Below are 20328 nucleotides of genomic sequence, written 5' to 3' on the forward strand. Positions count from 1 at the left end.
TCCTCCTCTCTTAGTAGGGTGGTAGACTTGGTCTTAATGAAATATTCACTTTATAAATGCCCTGTTCTATGTAAAAAGCAACCAAAGTGGTTTTAGTATGGAATCATGTCTGGATTCTAAGATGCTCTGCAAACCCAGGATGTTTTTTTATAATATTTTTATAACGTGCCCTTTTCTTGAAAGGTGGTCATGGTTCTTGTTTACAAATTTTTCTTGAAATAAGATAAGCCAGGCATATTCATGATTAAACTTTGGAGGAAAAAAATGCATTTTGAGTAAGCTGGATGTGAAGTATGAAACTACATGTACATGTATGTCTTTCTCATAAGAATTTGCATCTGAGAACTTTGCAGCAGAAAGAAAAATAAGTGTCACCTAAGGAATTAATATGCACACTTTATTGCACTATATTTTAAATTCCTTCTTCATATCTGTTCTAAAACAGATAAAAGTATCATTTTCTTGCAATGTGACAACTTCTGTATGTCTCTTTTGCAGCCTATGCCCCACCAGCTCAGTGGTTCTTTTAATACCCTGCAAGATCTGTGACTATACTGGCCTGTGCATTTTAAAAGAATCTTATTGTATTTTTTTCTTAAATTCTGGTACTTTTGGTAAGCTCTATTTATAATCAGAAACATGAAGACCAGATGGTAATTTTTCCCAAATGTAGGGAGATGGGCATGTTCATAGTGTCCTCTAACAACACAAAACTCGCTGCTAATTTGCTGCGTGCTAGCTGAGCTGCAGGCGCTTTCCACTGACAAAGGCAGGGTGTGTGTCTTGGCCTGGCCAGTGGCCACAGAGAACTGCCATAGTCCTGTGTAAAATAAGCTCTCTGTAGCTACTGGCAAGTGGTTCATTGGCAGAAGCACAGAATGGCAGTAGTCACATATGTTAAAGAGCAGCCTGAGTGACTGGGAAAGTAAATTTTATGGAATTCATACTGTGGTGTATGAGTTCCCTCAGGCCAAGCAAAAGCAGCAGCACTTTCAGTGGAAGTGACAGACCAGCAACCAGTGAGTGTAATGGGAGTTATGTCGTGGGCTGTGACTTTTGACAGAAAGTATCAGAATATCACAGCATCAATTGTTTTGGGATGGGGTGGAAGTTCTACATAGGCTGAAGGTTTTGGGGGAAGATGTAATGACCTGGATTTTTATCTACTCTGGGCAGGTATCCAGAGTGAGGAATCCACTAATAGTTATCATAAATCTTAGTGTTAACACAAAGGTTTTCATTTCTCCTCCACTTCAAAATAAAAACCTTTGTGTCCTCCCTATACAGACTAAGGAATAGTCTTATGGGAGATATTCTTTAGAAGGTCTCTCTCTTTTTTTTCTCTTTTTTTCCTTCCTGACTGACCATGGTCTTGATGTTTGTGCAAGGTGACAGCATCTCTGAGGCTTCACTGGCATAAAGAAAAATGCTATATTTCAGCTCAAATGTATTTTGAACCAACTTGGGAAAGGAACATAGCATCAAATAATGTATGCATAATGTAGTCTGTGTATTTTAAAGTGTTTTAATATTTTAAGAGGTTCTTTTTAAGGAATTCTTTATGAAGAATTCAATGTATAACGGTTTTGAGAATCAAACTGAAGGGCAGCGGAATGATTGGGATGAAACAGGATGAAATGCCTATCAGTCAGAGTAAACAGATGCAAGAAGAAGGGTAGTCAATTCAAAGTAGCCTTTGCATAGAGCATCTTGAATGCCTTTTAGAAGCTATGCTTTACTTAAGTTTCTAGACCCAGTTCTAGATTTACTTAATGTTAAATGCAAGTCTATTGGAGAATATTGTTCTTGATGTAATGAATTCTTCTTCCTTTGGGGTTTTTGTATATGTTTTATAGAGTTCTTGTTTTTGTTAGTAATCCTGTTGATCTGTTAATCCCTGGATGTACTGATACACCTCTTTTACATTTATTATACAAGGTGCTTGTAAAAAGAGCATGAAAAAGCACGTTATCTTGGTCTACTTACAGCTCAGATTACGTTATGAGAACTACACTAGCTCTGAAAATAACTTGAATGGGTCCTGGTAAAAGGTTTGTCACCTTCCTGTAGTTGTGTTGAAGATGAAAACAAAACCTGTGTGATGTACGTACTTTCCCTCTATAAGCATTTCTGCAGGACTGCAATACGGTGTCTTCCATAGGTAAGGAATACCTTAAAAGCAAATTCTCTGCTGTGCTGTATTCCCTTCCACTGTGCTTGTGAGAAAATTTGAAGTATAGTTTTAGAGTCTATTTCTAGGATAGTTGTTTAACAAATGATGTTTGAGTACAGAGTATGTCTTGTAAACTGCGCTCCATAGGCCTCAGTGGGTGAGTTGGGGAAATCTTTTTTGTACGTGCTGTTTAGGAAATATTTTGCAATGTGTTAACTTTATCAGGAGGGTTTTAATTTTGTACCGCAGGGAAAGCTTGTACATGGAAATACCAGCTTGAGTATTTCTATTCTTATAGCTCTAGGACAAGTTTGCTGATTCATTTACAACCAGCCATTTATCTGAAGATCCAAAAGAAGGGGAAATAGGAATAGTTATACTGTGTATTCAATGTTTATACTTGAAAGCATATGAAAATTCTTTATAAACTGAGTCTGATTGTCTCTGTTATTTATATATATATTTATATATTTGGTTAGTACAGTTTGGAAATGTTTCTATTTCGTCTGTGAAAAGCACCGCATTTTGTATGAAAATAGAGAATAAAAAAAAAAGTGACTTAAACTCTACCTAGAGATACTGGTTGTCTTTGCTTCCAGCCCCTTGGAAGGGGAGGTGAGGCAATTTGAAATGCCCAATTATTTAATATCTGGGCCAGTTTAGGGAGTTGAACTACATTCCCTGCGCTTTGTTAAGAGGTATCCGATGCACTGTAACTTTTAAGATCCACTGGTAACCAGTCATCCACCAGTAACTTTATCCACCCTTTCTCTGGAGCCAAGCCCAGGCGCCCGGCTTTCCTGAGCCTCCCAAACAGGCTGTTTGGTCGGTGCCGCAGCCCCGGAGGGACAAGCGCCATGGCCGCGTCGGTGGCCTCAGCGTGGGCGGCCCCCGGGCCCGCGCCGCCCCGGGCCCGCTGCCTGGTTGGTGCTGGGAGCCGCGGCCGGCAGGCGCGGGCCGAGCCACTGCCGTAACGTTGCCGCCTGCTATTTAAAGCCTGCCCGGAGCCGGGAGCAGCGAGCGCTGCCGCCGGGCATGACAGTTGCTTCAGGCAACCCTGGGGAGGACAGGGTCGGGGGTAAAGATCACCGGCGCGGGCCTGAGCTACCGGCAGCATGGAGGGTCGCCGCGGCGCCGAGTGCGACCGGGCCTCCGAGACCTCCTCCGTCCTAGAGGATGAAGAAGAGGAGGAGGAGGAGGAGGAGGAGGAGGTTGTGGATCCCGAGGAAGCGGAGGAGCTGACTAACAGGTATGGCCTCTCTGGAGAGGCAGCAGCCGTGGACGGTGCTCACGGTTTCGATGCAAAGCACCGCTCTGGGCCACTATACCTGTTTGGGCCTAGTTTGTCTATTTTACTTTCTTTTTTTAAAAAAAAAAAAAATATATATATATATATATTTAGCCCTTGTTTTTCCCTTTTCCTCTTCTTCCCCACAACCGTGAGCACGCGTGGGTACAGTTAGCGGGGCAGTTTCTGGAGGACGTGGCTGTAACTAAGTTCTGGGCAGTGAGTGCTGCCCTTGGCTCCGGGCAGCGCTGCTATTTCGGGAGCCGCGCGGCGGTGCCAGCTCGGGCGGCGGTGCCCCCTGCGCCTCCCTCCCCGGCAGCTCCTTGTCCCACACCGCTCCGACGCGCTCCGGAGAGCTGCCACCCTGGGGCCATGGCCCAGCACGGGATGGGAGCCTTTTAGCTCCTTCCTTCTGCTGCCTGTCTGTGCCTCCCTTCCCATTCCTCAAAAAAGGGGATTTTTTTCTCTCAGCCTTCCCCACTGTGGATTTGGATTCGGGCGCCCAACACAGGGTCATGGTGGGGAGGTTCAGGCCGTGCTCCGGCGCCAAGGCCGGTTGTCGCCCCGATGTTTTGGTTCCCGTGGGAGTGTGTGGGCCTCGGCTCTCTCCATGGTGCGGCTGCAACCGGATCCTGCGGGGCCGGAGGAGGCGACGGGGCCGAGGTGCGCCCGGGTGTATCACGTTGCGCAGCTCTGCCATGCCCGGAGCAAAGCTGCCCGCTCCCACTGTGCGATGCACAACAGCCCCAGCAGTTGTGTCAACGTCTTCCTTAAGGAACAGGGGCTGCGTGGTTCATAAAACCTCTTGAGTCGTTCTTTATTTCCAGCCCCTCTGAGCGTATCGCTTTTGGAAGCTGTTGCCTGCTTTGCCCCTCTCCGCTGGCGGCACAGGAGGGCAGGAAAGTGGTGGCCCCTGCACAAACCAAGCCATGCCAGGAGCTGCAGGAAGCGAAATGGAGGTCGGAACGCTAGGAAAGCGCAGTGAGAAGGAAGGGCTAGTTTTCCAGAGAAATGGGTGAACGCTCCCAAAAGTGAAAGCTGGTTTTTTTTTAAGGAACGTTTTGCTGGATGCTTTTGCATCCCAGGAGAGGACGGATGGCATAACTAAAAATAAACTTAACATGTATTTCTACATATGTGTGTAGAAATAACCAAGAAAACCAACTGAAGCTGAGGAATAGCAATTACTCCTTGTAGACAATTACAACGTGGTCACTTGGGTAGATATTCTTGATGCTATTTGCCATGAAATACCATATTGTACTATTTAAATTTAAAGCACAGGTAGGAATGTCTAACCCCTCCCACAGGTGTGCTCACTGTCCATCGCAGACGCTCCCGGCCAGGCCGGGAGGGCGACTCTAGTTTGAGGCCTGAGTGCAGCCCTCCTGGCCGGGAGCGTCTGCGATGGCCTCGCAAGGACGTTCAGTTTGGTGCTTGACTGAATCACAGCAGTCTTTCCCTTAAGTTCTCAGTGTTGTGTGGAGTTGTACCATTCGTTATCTATCCTTGCTCGGCTTGATGATAAGATAGGCTGGAGCTTACTGGGGTGTTTTTAACTGTTTCGTGCTACTGAGCTTTGCTTGATTTAACTAGGCTAATGGAGATGTAAAATTTTGAGTTTTGACACAGTTAGGATAGCAGCTCTGGGATATCAGGAACAGTTTGTTAGCATTAAATAGAGGAGATTCTCTAAGGCATATGTTTTGTAGTTGCAGGTGTCAGTATCTGTTGAGCTTTAGGACTTCTCCAATGCTGTCAGTCCGTGCAGAACTCTGAGGAAGGGCTGACCAGGCCCTAAAGATGAACTTGTGCGGTTTGTAAGTTAATTATTAGTTGAGAAACGCATTTTAAAGACTCTGTTGCAGAATAGAATTTCTGTAATGATTTGAAAACACATCTTGGAGGAGATGTGACCAATACCTAAAATTGGCTGAAGACAGCCTGTGCTGGACCCTGATGTCACTGGTTTATTTTTAAGCCCTCGGAGCTGCCTGCTGCTCGGCTGTTCCCGCTCTCCGTGCAGCTGAATAGCACCTGATTCTGCAGAGCTGCGAGCAGCAGGAAACTGCTCGCTGCCGCCTCCAATTTCCATTGAAAAGGGCGCAATCTCTCTCAAGCATGCTAAATATTCCCGTTGTATAAAAGCATTACGCCCCAAAGCAGCGGCTCCCAGGACGTTGCTCTCTTGTGTCGCTGCCAGACCCCAGGGCCTGCCTGAGCCACCACTGCTGCTGTCCCGCTGCTGCCCCTGGGGCTGTGATTCCCCACGCACAGGGCGCTTTCCATTGAGAAAGTGCCTTCCTCTAGGAAACCTCCCACAAACCAGAAGTTTCTTCAGTGAAACTTTTCTTCTTTTAAAAAAAAAAAAAAAAATTATATACATATATTTATATATATAATTATGTATATATTGAAAATGATAAAAGGGGCTGCAGCCTAACTTACAATTTGCCCAACAGTTATCATATCTGCCCATAAAGAGCAGAAAAGTTGGGGCTTTACCTCTTTAGCAGTTGTTTCCATGTAATCTTTAAATGGTCGTGCATTTTCTCATGCAGTTTCCCAGTGCAAACAGTGAGGCTAACATGGGGTGTCAGAAGCAGTTAGGAGGATGGGCTGAGGCATCGTGTCCTTGTCTGCACAAATACTCGCCTCTGATGTTCTGCCTGGGCTGGCCCTTGGGTCCTGTCCTGTGGGAGATGATCATCCTAACGGATGTCTGCCACCTGGAATTAATGGTTGAAATAGTGAAAATATTTTGAAAGGATGTGTGCTATATTTTTAGGAAAGTAGCAGGCATGAGCATGAAGATAACCAGTTTTAATTCTTCTTAATTGTGGTACTGAAGTCCAACTGTAGAAAGAGAATAGCTACCCAATTTACCTCTCCGCTAGAATATCAGCCTCTCTCAAATTTATCTGATCTGCATTACAAGGCAGCTGATGTTACATAGTTCTGTCTCTTACACTCTTATATGTTGACAAGGGAAATGTAGCTGCACACCCTCCAAAGGGAAGTAAAAGAGATGTGGGGAAAGGGTGTTTCACTTCAGTTTTCTCTCCCAGCCCAGGGAGCTCCTGAGTTGAATTAAAGCAGCCTTTTTGCAAGAACAAGGAATGAAGTAGAGCGTCCTATGGGAACACATCTCACTCGGGTGCTGCTGGGGTTAGAGGTGGTTTCTATTCACTCTATTGCACAGAAAATTAATTAAATTTGCCAGCCAAAACACTTGGGGAAAACTCCTCCCTTCTGTATTTCCAAGCTGTGCATACTGGCTGAAGAAAAAGCAAGGCAAAGTAGGTACTTCTGGCTGTAACTGTTCATGAAGGACTGAATTTTATGCACATAATTTTCAGTTATTTCAAGTAAAGAGGCCAAATGTAATCAAGGCTAACACAGATGTTTTGTGCTATATTTGTGAATGAAACACATGAGAAGCCTTGCTGTACATCAGGTAGCATGGAAAAATAGTTTAAAGCATGATTATATTAAAAAAAAGAAGCAGGCCTTGGAGTGGACTCAAACCTTAATGACTTCCTCAGTACTAATGCAATTTTTTTGTTGTTTTTTAATGTTTAATGTTTTATTTGCTTTTTAAAGTCAAGTTAATATTGTCGAGTCATGTCACTAGCAAAGGGAAACAACAGCAGCCAATTTGATCTGGATTTCTTTGCTTTATATTATCTTTCTTTTGGAGGCAGGTCAGTGACTGCCTGTACGTACTGGGCTGTTTGGCCTCTGCGAAGCCTCTGCCTTTGCTGGCAGACCCTGTGCTTTTCTTTCCACCAGCTGCTAACGTGACTTTCCTACATGAACTACTAAGGAAGGAAGAGTCAAGGAATATTGGGTTTCAGTTTGTTATTGCTTACCTTTTCTATGTTCTATTGAAATACTTACTGTATCTATAAGAAGACAGTTTAAAAATAGTATAGTATATATGTCTTTTAATTTTCTGCCATTGTTTACACTCTTATTTCTAAGATTTCTTTTTTTCTAAACCTTGTCACAAAATGTTTCTCTCTTTTTTTAAACTGAGAGCATTTTTAATTTCAACATACACTAGTGTACTGGTTGCATGTCATAAAGCTTGACGTTATCTTCATAAAATGTGGTCATTTCAGAAAGAATTGGGGCCTCGGTATATTTTCACTGCTGAGCACATTCTGAGCTACTTATGAACAGCTATAGTTGTTTACACCTTGGCAAAGCAAGTATGAGTGTTGTTAAAATGCTGACAGTATCTTTAGCGCAAGGTTTAAATAACACTGTGAGATAACCAGGCACTGGAGAATAGGGCTCCAGAATCAGTTCAATCTCTCAGTGGTAAAACAAGGTCAGATCAAAGACTGTTTTCTCCTGCATTCTCAAGAGCATTTATACATCTCCACTTCATAGAAATAACCTTGCAACATGAAGTCCTGCAAAAATTTGTCTGAAGCATATTTGTCAGGTGAAATATAATATTGTTTGTGCTCGTATTTCTTAATCTATGCATGTGCAGTAGTTTTACAAGTTTGAAAAGTATTTTCACTTTAATGCATTGAATTTTACTGATTTTTTTATTTATTTTCCTTTTTATTTGACTTTATGTTTCAATTTTTTTAGTTTAAAGGATCTTATCCAGAGTGAAGATGTGAAACCCAAGCTGCAGTACATCATGACTAACCCCTCCTTTTCCATGGTGACAGTTCAAAGTGAAGATAGTGGAATAACCTGGGAAACCAGCTCAAGCAGATGTTCAACTCCCTGGACCTCAGAAACTAGTGCAACCTCTGATCTTTATAGTATGGAAAGTTCACCAGTAGGTTCTCCTCCAGGAAAAGTTATCTTTATTATGGATGAAGGTAAGATTATTCGGAAGAGGAAGCGTCAGCCTTCAACTAGGGCGATGATGCCTGCAAATCTGAAGGGAGGCCAGGGCAATAAAAAACGTGACTTCTCTGGAATGCAGAGGCAAGAACCAAGAATGGTTCTAGCAGATGTGCAGGGCTCAGTATTAAATGTTGAACAGATGGAAGCACAAGATACGGATGAGGAAATGTTAGAAGACCTAGAAGATCTTGAAAACATTGCGGGAGAGCCAGTAAAACGTGCTCCAATCAGATCAATTTTTCGAGAAAGCAAACTGAGAAAAGTAGGGCCAATCCTTGGCGGACCAGTAAAGTCTAGAATCCAGCTATTCAACTCAATTTTTGGAGGAACTGGGCCCCCTCCTGAAACACTAGAAGAAAAAACTACAATCCAGAGATCTAGTTCAATTTCAGGAGAATCTGAACATTTCCTTGAAACATCAGTAAGAGAAAGATTGCAGAAGTTCAGTTCGTTTTCAGAAGGAACACATCCAAAACCTTTCCAGAAAGCAAGAAGTAGAACTCTTGACACACCATCAGAGAGAAGGAGAGAGCAGAGACGGCAGCTCTCATCGCAAGCAAATCAAAGCTATTCGTCACCTATGGAGCCCCTTGGAAAACGGCTTCTCAGCAAAGACAACGTTTCATCTAAAAACATTAAACCCGCTCAGTTGAAAGAAAAACCTAGCATATATTCAAGCTCTGGTGCAGAAATAAGCCTTCAGCATGAAGAAAGAAAAGAAAGGCCATCTCTGGCTGAGACTCCAGGCCAGGTGTCAGGATGGGCCCTGGAGTCCGGCCTTCCTGAAGAGGCAGCGAAGCAGCAGAGTTACCCTCACAGCCCTGTGGCCAAGGGAGCAGTAACACAGAGGTCAGCGGTCCTTCCATTAGACCCTGGTGACAAACCAGAGGAACAAACGCTCCTTCTCCAAGCTGGGGCCCCAAACCAGAAACCAGAGCAACCACTGCTGCCTGTGCCCGCTCTCCTGCATGAACTGAAGGCTCCGGGAGTTCAGCCACAGTCTGCTCCAGCAGATTCTGCTGAGGAATTAGATGGACAAGCCCCGCTTCCAGCATCTGTATCAGAACATCCTGAGAAAGAAATTCAGAAGTCAGCAATTCAGTCTTACTTACCTAGTGCTCCATCAGCTAAATCCAAATATTCTGTGCTATCCAAAGCAACAGAGGAGGACGTGACTCCTCCATCATCCAAAACTGCACAGTCAGAAGCTGAGCGTGTGTTTTTGTCACAATCTGGAAATGAAGCAGAGCAACAAGAAACTGAGTGTCAGTTATCAGCAACTGCAAAGTCAGAAACTGAGTACTCAGATTTGCCCTATTCTGCTAAAAAAAGAGAGAAACAAAAGATCTCAGTACCAGAGACCCCAGATGTTCATTTAGAGAAGCAAAGTATTCAGACTCATTCTATAACCACCCAGCCAGAGTCTGAAAAACAAGACTCTCCCTGCTTCATTCAGGAAGCAGAGGAGCAAGAAATTGAACCATATTCACATATTCCTGAAAAAACAGAGTCGAAATATTTTGGCATTTCATATCCTGTTCATGCAGAAACAGAGGAAATTCAGAACTCTTCACCTGTAAGTACAGCAGTAGCTTTGGATCACCCCGTGAGTTTCCCTGCACAAAGTGAGCAAACAGATGGTGTGCAACTGGAAACAGCCCAGGCAGGTTCCTCATGCACTGCTGAAGTAAATGAGGAATCAGAGAGACCACAGATGGAGCCAGAGCATCCGGACTTCTCTTTTTCCAGAGAAGAAATAGAGGAATCAGAGAGTGCACAGCTGGAGATGGAACATCCAGACTTCTCATATTCCAGGGAGAAAACGGAGGACTTGGAGAGTGCACAGCCAGATTTGGAGTGTCCAGATTTCTCATATTCCACAGAAGAACTGATGGAATCGGAAAATGTGCAACTGGAGATGAAGCATCCAGATTTCTCCTATTCCAAGGAAGAAATGGTTGAATCGGAGGGTGCACAGCTGGAGACAGAACATCTAGATTTCTCATATTCCAGGGAAGAAATGGTTGAATTAGAGGGTGCACAGCCAGAGATGGAGCATCTGGATTCTTCATATTCCAGAGAAGAAAGAGAGGAATTGGAGAGAGCACAACTGCAGAGAGATCAGCCAGACTTTTCCTTCTCAGGGAAACAAAAAGAGGAATTGCAAAGCGCTCCACTGGGGATGGAACGTGCAAATTTCTTGCATTCCAGGGAAGAAATAGTGGCATCAGAGAGGGCACAGCTGGACACAGAGCATGTAGATGTTTCCTTTCCCAGGGAAGAAAGGGAGGAATTGCAGGGTGCACCACCGGGGAAAGAACATTCAGATTTCTCGCATTCCAAGGAAGAAATGGTAGAATGGGAGGATATGCAGCGGCACAGGGAGCATCCAGTTTCCTCATATGCAAGAGAAGAAATGGTGGAATTGGAGGATGCTCCTCTGGGGACAGAGCGTCCAGATTTTTCATCTTCTAGGGAAGAAATAGATAAATGGGAGAGTTCACAGGTTGGAGCTGGGCACGCGGACTATTCCAGGGAAGAAACAGAGGAACTGCAGAGTGCACCACTGGGGATGGAGCACATGGATTTCTCCTTTTCCAGGGAAGAAATGCTGGCATCAGAGCATTCACAGCTGGACACGGAGCATCCAACTTTCTCATGTCTCAGGGATGAGGTGGAATTGGTGAGTGTAGAACTGGACACAGAACATTCAGCTTTTTCAAGTTCCAGGGGAAAAGCAGAGGAATCAGGCAGTGCAAAGCTGGAGAAGGAGCATCCAGCTTTATTGTACTCCAGGAAAGAAACAGAGGAATCAGGCAGTGCACGGCTAGAGAAGGAGCATCCAGCTTCCCTATATTCCAGGGAAGAAATGGTGGAAGCAGAGAATACACAGGTGGAAACCAAACAAAAATCTGTTCCTTTGGAGCTGGAACATCCAAAGCTATCTTATTCTCACAAGGAAGCAAAGCAACAAGAAGCAGCACAGCTCATACTGGGTCCTTCACATTCATCAAGATCAATGGAAAAAGGAGAGAAAGGGAAGACTACTGGACCTGAATTGGTGTGTGCATCTGATGTACCTGATTCCACTGGAAGAGCTGAGACACAGCAAACTGGGTACCTGGGATCAGAACATTCAGATTTACCATGTCCTACAAATCAAAGAAAGCTGCAAAAAATGGCACAAGTAGATTTGGACAATTCTCATTTGTCAGATATTCCTGTCAAAGTAGAGCACCCACAGTCTGTGCAGCAGGTTTCACAGTATGGAGATGAGCTGTATTCCCTCGGCAAGGCAGGGGAAGGAGAAACTATTCAACTGCAGTCAGAGCATCTAGATTCTTCCTACTCTCCTGTGAAAGAAAGGCAACACAGAACTTCACAGCTGACCCCGCAACAAGCAGATGCATCATATTCCACAGGCAGAACAGACCAACAAGAAATGTTACAACCCAAGTCAGAACAAGCACATTCACCGTCTTCCTGTGGAGAAGCAGCACAAGAAGCTGTGCAACAAGATTTAGAAGGTCCTGAACTGTCACATGTCATTAGCAAAGCAGAGCAACACACAAAAGTGTCATTAGATTCAGAGAATCTTCCTGTGGCGTTTACTGCTGGAGAAGCAATGCGGGAAGGAATGGAGTCAGGATCTTCAGACTCCATGCGTCCCACCAGGAAAGCGAAGCCCTGGGAAGTGGCACCAGCAGAGCGGAAGCCTTCGCCTCCCTTCTCCTCCACTGCAGATGGTCAGCAGCAGGAAGGGACACCACTGCATTTGTCACAACCCACATTGCTCTCCTCTGGCAAAATGGAACAAAAAGTAGTGCGACAAGAGCTGGAACAACAGAAAACACCCCAGCACAAAGCTGCAGAAATGGGACTGGAACATTCAGATTTGCCAGAAACCTATGGGAAAGGAGAGCCCTGGGAAGTGGAGCAAATGGGTTTGGCCCAGTCATATTACTGTGACCAAGGAGGACCACAAGAAATGGCTCAACCAGAGCTAGGACATCTGCCTTTGTCATATTCTCATGGGCAAGGAGGAGAAATAGAGATGGAGCTAGAGTGTCCAGAATGGGCATTTTCCACAAGTACAGAAATGCAGGAGGAAATGATAGAGCAGAAATCAAAGCAGCCAGATTTTTCACACACTGCTGGCAAAATGGAGCTGCAAGAAATAATACCTCCAGAGCAGGAGCAAACATTTTTACCATTTTCTACTGAAAGAATGGCAGCACAGGAAATAGAAATGAGGCCAGAATATCCAGATTTGTCATGTTCCTTTGACAAAGCAGAACAAGAGATGTTGAGGCACCCAACTTTACCCTTTAGTTCAAAGCAACGCAGAAGTGCACCATTGAAAGTTGAACATCCAAGTTTTGCACCTGACATTGATGAAACAAAACCAGGAGACACTGTGCAGTGGGGATTAGGACACCCAGAGCTGTCATATTCTGTAGGAAAATCACAGCAAGAGTCAGAACTTCAAAGTTCACTAGAAACTCTGGATGAAGCAGCCCAAGATGAAGCTACGCAAGTGGAATCTAAATATCCAAAATTGTCATGTTCTGTTGGCCAGATAGACCAACAAGAAACTTCACCATTGAATTCAAAATATCCAGATTTATCGCATGCCAAAGAACAAGCCGCTGCTCTAGAGTCTGAGTCAAAGCACCAAGACTTGCCTAAAGTGACCAGGAAAAGGGCTCCACCAGCAACTGCAAAAACAGAATCAAAGCATCCCAGTTTGGCAAGCTCTGTTAGCAAAGCAGAGCAGGCAGAAATTGCACCACAGGAAATGAAACACCCTGATTTGTCACATTCCAGTGATGAACAAAACCAACAAGAAACGTTACCATCGGATGAGATGCATAGCGAGTTTCCTATTGACAAAGGAATGTGGCAGCAAAACACAAAACAACAGTTAGAGCAAACAAAGTTTTCATATTTTGCTGGCAAATCAGAGCAATTAAAACATGCCCAACAGGACTTGGAACAGCCAGATTTATCACTTCCCATTGATGAGCCAAACTATGAAATGGTCCAGTCAGAAATGGAACATGCTGATGTGATATATCCTCCTGACATAACAGAGGTGCAGCAAGAAGTGCAACTAGAATTAGAGCAAACAGATTTAACTTACCCCTTTGGAAAAACAGAACCCAAAACAGTGGAGCCAGAAATGGAACATCCCGATTCGGCACTTTCTGTGGGTGCAGTAGAAGAGGAGGACATGGCCCAGATAAAGTTGGGACAACCTGATATGTCTTATCCTGTTTCTGAAACAGGAGCACAGCAAACTGCACAGTTGAAATCCAAACGCCCAGGTCTAGCATATTTTACAGACCAAGTGCAGGAAAGCACCCAGCCGAGGGTGGCACAACCAGGAGTATCATATGCCCATGACAAAACAGGACAGTGTCCACCTACCCAACTGGAACTGGGCCAAGCACACTTGTCATCCTCCACTGATGAAGGAAGATGGCCAGAGAGGTCGCACATAGTCCTGGGGCACCCTGAGACAAGGCATTCTGTGAGGGCAGCAGAGCATCCACGGGCTGGCAAACTAGGAGGTCCAGACGTCTTATCTGATGGTGAAAAAGCAGAGCAGAAAGGAATGTCGGAACTAGAGCTGAAACACCCTGATCTGACATATTCCATTGATAAAACACAGCCACAAGTTGCTACGCAGCTGAGCTTAGGAAAGCCAGATCTCTTATCTTCGCCTAGGAAAGCAGAGCAACCACTTGCTGCTCAAGAGAAACTGGAGCAGTTGGGCTTTGTCCATTCTTTCAGCAAAGCTGCTCAGCAAGAGAAAGCCCAGCTAGGACTGGAACATCCACAGTCGTCTTATTCTGTTCACAAAGCAGAACAAAAAGCTGCATATGAAAAATTAAACCGCTCAGATTTATCATATGCTATTGGCAAATTGGAGCAGCATGAAGTCATACAAACAGAAGGAGAACAAATGGATTTGTCATGGCCAATTGGTGAAATGCAGCAGCCACAAATTGCTCGGATGGATTTGGGATATCCAGATTTATCATGTTCCACTGGAACAGTACCGCAATGGGAAAAAGATCAACCAGAGCTGCAGCAGCCGGGAGCTTATTCATCATCTCATGACAAAGAACAGCAAAGGGAAAGGGCAGCAATGCACTCAGGTGACCCCGAGTTGCAGCACTCTGTTGAGGAAGCAGCAGGATTACGAACACCACAGGTGAAATCCGAATATGCAGATTTGTCATTGTCTGTGGACACAGCAGGACCTCATGAGATGACACAATCAGAGTTGAAAGAACATGATTTGTTGCATTCTTGTGTCAAAACAAAGGGATCACAGGCTGCCCCACTGGAGTCTGAATATCCAGACTTCTCGGATTCCTTGGGCAAAGTAGAGCATCCTGATTCGTCCTCTTCCATTAGTAAAGGAAAGCAAATTGCACGTCTGGAGTTCAGATTGGAGCCAATGTTGCCGTGTTCCCAAAGCAAAACAGAGCAGCCCAGCAGTGCCCAAATGGAAGTGAAAGCCCAGGATTTCTTGTATTCCCCTGACAGAATGGAGCAACAAGAAATGGCAGAACAAGTGTTGGAGCATCCTGATTTACCATATTCACAGGTGAACTTGGAACAACCAGTTTTATCCCATTCCCTTGGCAAAGAACAACAGGAACCTGCGCAATCAGCATCCCTGTATTCCCATGTTTCATACTCCATAGGGAAAGCAGAACAATTTCCAGGGAAACAGCCCAAATCAAGATGTCCAGATTTGTCATATTCTCTTGGCAAAGCAGAGACTCATGGAAAGAAACAACCAGAGTTACTGTATTCCTATGGTGAAATGGAGCAGCCACAGATGGAGTTGGAGCAAGCAGAGATGCCACTGTCTGCAGAAGAGGAGAGGAGGGAGGGCACACAACCTCAACTTCAATGTGCTGATTTGCAGTGCTCTCCTAGTGAAATGGAACAACCAGAAACTCCTTCTGGCTTTTATGCCTTTGGCAGCATCGAGGAGCAGGAAACTGCACAACCGGAGCCTGAACAATCAGATTTACCAAGTTCTACTGACAAAGCAGAACAGCGGGAAGCTGCCCTGCTGAGAGCAGGGCACTCAGAGAAGCAGGACTCTGAGATTGCTTCATCTCTAAGTACTCCTTTGGAAACTGAACAGCCAGATTTACCCTTTTATGCTGAGGAAACAGAGAGTCGGAAAATGCAATCTTATTCATCTCCTCCTGAGCAATCGGTGTCTGTTCCTTTAAGTGTTTCACACACTGTTTCTGAAATTAAAATGGGAGGAAGTCAGAAGTTTTCACCTGTAGCTGCAGGCCTGCCCCCCAAGCACTCAGATTTATCTTATACACACTGTAAAACACAACAGTCAGAACCGATACAACCTCCGACAGCTTTCTTTTTGGCAAAGAATAACAAAATTGATGTACATTCGGCTATGGCTGTACAGTCAGAAACTAAACCTGCAGTTTTAGCTGAAGCAGGGAGAGAGCAAACTCCACACTACTTTCACACAGCTACACAACTGGAATCTGAAAAATTAAGTCCATTGCATTCTATAGATAAAGCAGAAACCCTAGAAAATCAAGTTTATTTAACTGTACCTTCAGAACTGGAGTCTGAACCCTTAGTTCCATTCGATTCAGTTGATGAAACATATCAGGAAGAAAATCCATCTTATTCAAAAGCTGCCTCTGAATATTTGGTTCCTACCTACTCTCTTGCTGAAGAAGAAAAGCAAGACATGGAGCCATTTATTCCCCAAACAGCACAATCAGAGTATAAACATATAATTGCGCAACATGATGAAACAGAACTGCCACAAATTCCACTTTATTCATCTAAAAGAGCAAGATCAAAGAGTGCACAATCAGAGAGAATATCTCTAGAGCACGGAGCAGACCAAGGCAAGGAAGAGGCTCAAGATCGGTCATTGGACACAGAATATTTTTCATCAAAACAGCTAAGAATTCCCTCCAAATTTACTGCTGAACAGGATGAGCAAGAAATGCCACCTGATGTGCAGCAAGTGACAAAGGTGGTGACCGCAGAGTCAAAGGCAGCTGCTGTAGCAGACCAGCAGGCACTGTCATCAGATTCATTTGTGCCTGTTCATACGTTGCCTGAAAAGTCAATGTCACTGCTTTTTGCTGATGACGAAGAGAAACAAAATATTCCATTGTCTTTATCAGGCATAGTGGGCATGCTTGGAAAGCAATCAAAAATCATTTCGAGCAGCTATAATGAAGAAAAGGATAGGCACGAAACACAGCCGTACTTTACAGATCAAGAATTCACATCCTCAGAGCAACCAGGGGCTGGTACATCAGATCTTATTTATGGGAGTGTTACACACAAACCTCAGCGTTTTTCTGGTGAAGGGGGCAGCTTTTCTACAGCAGAGTTGAAGTCCATTAGCTGCATTTCTTCTGATGAAAAGCAGCATCCAGATGTTCCATTGTCTTCTTTTGGGCTAGCTAGCTGCCTCACAGGAGAGGTGAAAACTCACTCAGTTAGTTCAATAAGAGCTGCAGAAGTAGATAAGCAAGGAGCTCAGTTTTCTTCAAATGAAGCTTCTGATATTAGATCAAAACAAATCCCAGCTGAAAGTTGCAAAGAACTTACACTTCACAGTACTATGAAGAATAAGCTAGATATAAGCAGAGATTCTGATGAAGCGTCACATGAAATTTCCCACAGATTGTCCTCAGAAACTACTCACAGAATTGAAAGGCATGATTTACAATCTCCGGAAAGAGCTAATCCAGGTCCAGAAAAAGTTCCAAAGAAAGAAACTAGCATTGGAAACCCTACAGAAGTGGAAGCAGTGCAGTATCCGGATGTAGACAAAATACAGAAAGTGCCTGAGCATCACCTGGGAAGAAAAGAAGTAGAAATAGAGCATGTGAGAGCTGTAGAAGATAGCCAACACGCTCCAGAGCCAACTGAACAAAAAGATCTATTTAATATAATTTCAGAAGGTTATGAAATCCTGAATATTCATGCTCCCATGCATATTTCTTCTGTTGATGAAGAAGAAAGTCAACACATGCCTGATAAACTGGAATACTTGGAAACAAATCCTTTATTTAAGAGAAAATTAGCAGGTGATGGCCACAGAGCCTTAGCTTCTGGAGCAACAATAGAAACTTCAGAAAGCTCAGTACTGGAAAACCCTGGAAGCAAGAAGGACAAAGTAGAAGAATTGGTCAAAGATGCTACTACTGAGGAAACTGGAGAACCAGAAACAGATGAGTCCACATTGCCAGAAAATAAGAACGACACAGTGTTGGACCCTGATAACGGTATGGCTGATATGGATTATTTTGAAAAATATACCTTGATTGATGACAGATCTCCAATTAAGCCAACTTTTGAGAGACCAAGTTCTTTAGTTTCAGTGACAGAAAATCCTAATGAACTTGAAGAAGAAGACCCATCTTTTAAAGAAAGCTCTGAGGCAAATACTTTGGAAGAGGATTTTTCCTTACTTGAGGATCTGGATGAAGTCTTTTATGGTACCATAACAGGTGAAAGCACAGATTCTTATGCAAGTGTTTCAAAACTTCTACCAGCACAAAAATCAATTGAAATAAACAGTAAAAAAGTTACAAACATAGAAGATGAACGGAAGTCACCAGGGACCCCGCTCTTTGATTCAGAAGAAGGAGTGTTAGAGCGATCTCTGCTGTTCCCTACCAGTGTTGCTACAGTTAATCCAGAGCTCCTAGAGGAGCCGCCTGCTCTGTCATTTTTGTACAAGGACCTCTACTCAGAAGCAGTGGGAGTGAAGACAAAGGAGGAAACTCCTTCTGATGAGGAAAGTGGTAATTCTAATGCATCGTTTCCTAGTAGAAATTCAGACACGGATGATGGAACTGGAATATATTTTGAAAAATACATTCTTAAAGATGAAATTCCTGTTAAGGCCATAGACCAGCCTCCAAAGGATGAGATACCAGAATATCTACCTGTTAGTGGAGATATTTCAGATCAGAGCTTAGAGGATAAACACGAGCAGTGGCCTAGTGATGTTTCTGATATCAGAACTGATGTCCTGCCAGACTGGGGAGTTGTGGAGAGAGAAAAAGTACAGGTTGACAGTGACATTAAAGCAACAATTTGTAAACCAACCCATGCCATTCCTTTTGGAAGCCAAGTAAATCTTTTAGGTGCAAGAAGTGCTACCAGTGAGCAAAGAGAAGAGGAAAACATACCTGTAGAAACAACAGAAGAATTACCAGAAGCAGCTGCCCACCACGTGTATAGGCAAAGACTAGATTATCAGGGAGCTGCACATCAAGAAGCAGCCAATAAGCAGGAAGAACAACATGAAAAAGCAACTGTTCATCAAATGGAAAAATACATCCCACATGTGAGAACACCAGTTGAAGACAGTGAAGATGATCAATATGCCCAGGCAGATCTTCCACATGTCCCAAGCACTGAGCCAACAGAGAAGCCAGGCACGCAAAGAGAGGAGCAGCGCCCAGATATTTGTGAAGATCTTGCTGAGGCAATGGACTATGATGTGATTACTCAAGAGGAACTTCTACAAGATGAAATATCCTCTGAACTGGCACACGAGGAGCTATTATTTGAAGACAGGGACTCTTTTGAGCATATTGGTGACAGTTATGAATTCATTGAGGAGCCAGAGCAAAGAACACCTGCTGAACTTGAAGATTCAGGCTTTGTCGTGATGCATCCTGAAAAATCACCGACAAACATACCTCAAGTTGAGAGTCCCCAAAGAGAACTGAAGAAAGCACAAGTAGATACCTATTGTTACCACTGCAAATCTCCGATATCTGCTATTGATAAGCTTTTTGGAGAACACAAAGACCACGAAGTCACAACACTAAGTGCTGCTGCTACCAAGATGAAGGTAAGAATTAATTTTGGTGGAGGGAAGGAAATGCTGAAGCCAATTTCTCTAGGCCTCTTCTCTGGAACGACCCTCAGAGAATAGTGTAGAGGCTAAGTCATAACCATATAAAATGAAAAATTCTCCTAAAAGTCTATGAGAGATCTGGAAGGGAGAATTTTAAATCATTAAGATATTATCTAGAGTCATAAGCTTGCCAAACTGATGTTTTTATTTATTCAGATGTTTGAATGACCTTATTTAAATGTTGCTTTTATGGATTTTCCAGTTTTTATCCTTCTTGTTTGCATGAGTTTGTCGGATGTGTATGTATAGAGGGAGAAACGGGAGGAGTGATGCCTGCTTGTATGAAAAAGATGTATGAAAAGTGAGAATTTCAGTGATAGCAGCTCGTTACACCTAAGAAACTACAGAAACTTCCATATGCTGGTACCAGCAGCACCATAAAGTGTTTCCCAGCCCAGTTATGTGTTGCTTGCTTAGAGATATCAGAGTATTTACACAATTTATACTACACCATTTTGTTATAACTGTCCTCATTTTCGATTCAGTTTCTGACCAGCTTCCCCTCACAGTATTTTAACTGAAATGCAGGTAGGGCTTTAACACTTCCTCCTACTTCCCACTGTTTTTAGGCCACTGTTTTTAGACCCACCATTCTAAAAGGTAGGTATAAATGCTTCTGATTTCAGCAGAGTATGCCTTCAGTAGCAATACTGGTGAAAATGTTTTCACTTCTGCAGAAGCTCATTTTTTATTAAATTGCTTTTCTGCTTATAAAAAAGACACACTTGTCAAATCTAACATGCCATGTCCAAATTGATCACGCGTCTTCCTTAATTTTCAGCTATTCAGTGTCACCCCAGTGTCAGAAAGGTGAGCTTTTTTCTGGCATATGTACAGTTAGCAGTAATGGAGAGTCTGTAATTTCATTGCAGTTCTGGAAGGGCTTGTGCCACTGATTTTTATATTTTTATGTTAACTCATAGGTAAGAAACAAACATTACAAGTAGAAGCAATTAGGTACCACTTGCAATTATCACTCTTTACGACGTATTTCCGTGACGTGCAGAGACGTGTGAGAATGTTGCC

General features: G+C 43.6%; 1 protein-coding gene across 1 annotated transcript in view; it reads left to right on the forward strand.

The window, feature by feature from the left end:
* Window positions 1–3288: 3288 nt before the first annotated feature.
* Window positions 3289–20328, forward strand: part of CMYA5 (cardiomyopathy associated 5) — a 38724-nt gene continuing 21684 nt past the window's right edge. Inside the window, exons 1-5 of the mRNA XM_026035440.1 lie at window positions 3289–3422; window positions 8070–9724; window positions 9758–10474; window positions 10541–10884; window positions 11239–19236. Coding sequence (XP_025891225.1) covers window positions 3289–3422; window positions 8070–9724; window positions 9758–10474; window positions 10541–10884; window positions 11239–19236 — 10848 coding nt within the window. The remainder of the gene's footprint in view (window positions 3423–8069; window positions 9725–9757; window positions 10475–10540; window positions 10885–11238; window positions 19237–20328) is intronic.

Source organism: Nothoprocta perdicaria, unplaced genomic scaffold, assembly GCF_003342845.1.
Source record: "Nothoprocta perdicaria isolate Ctin4 unplaced genomic scaffold, notPer1 scaffold_1, whole genome shotgun sequence".
Classification (NCBI taxonomy): Eukaryota; Metazoa; Chordata; class Aves; order Tinamiformes; family Tinamidae; genus Nothoprocta; species Nothoprocta perdicaria.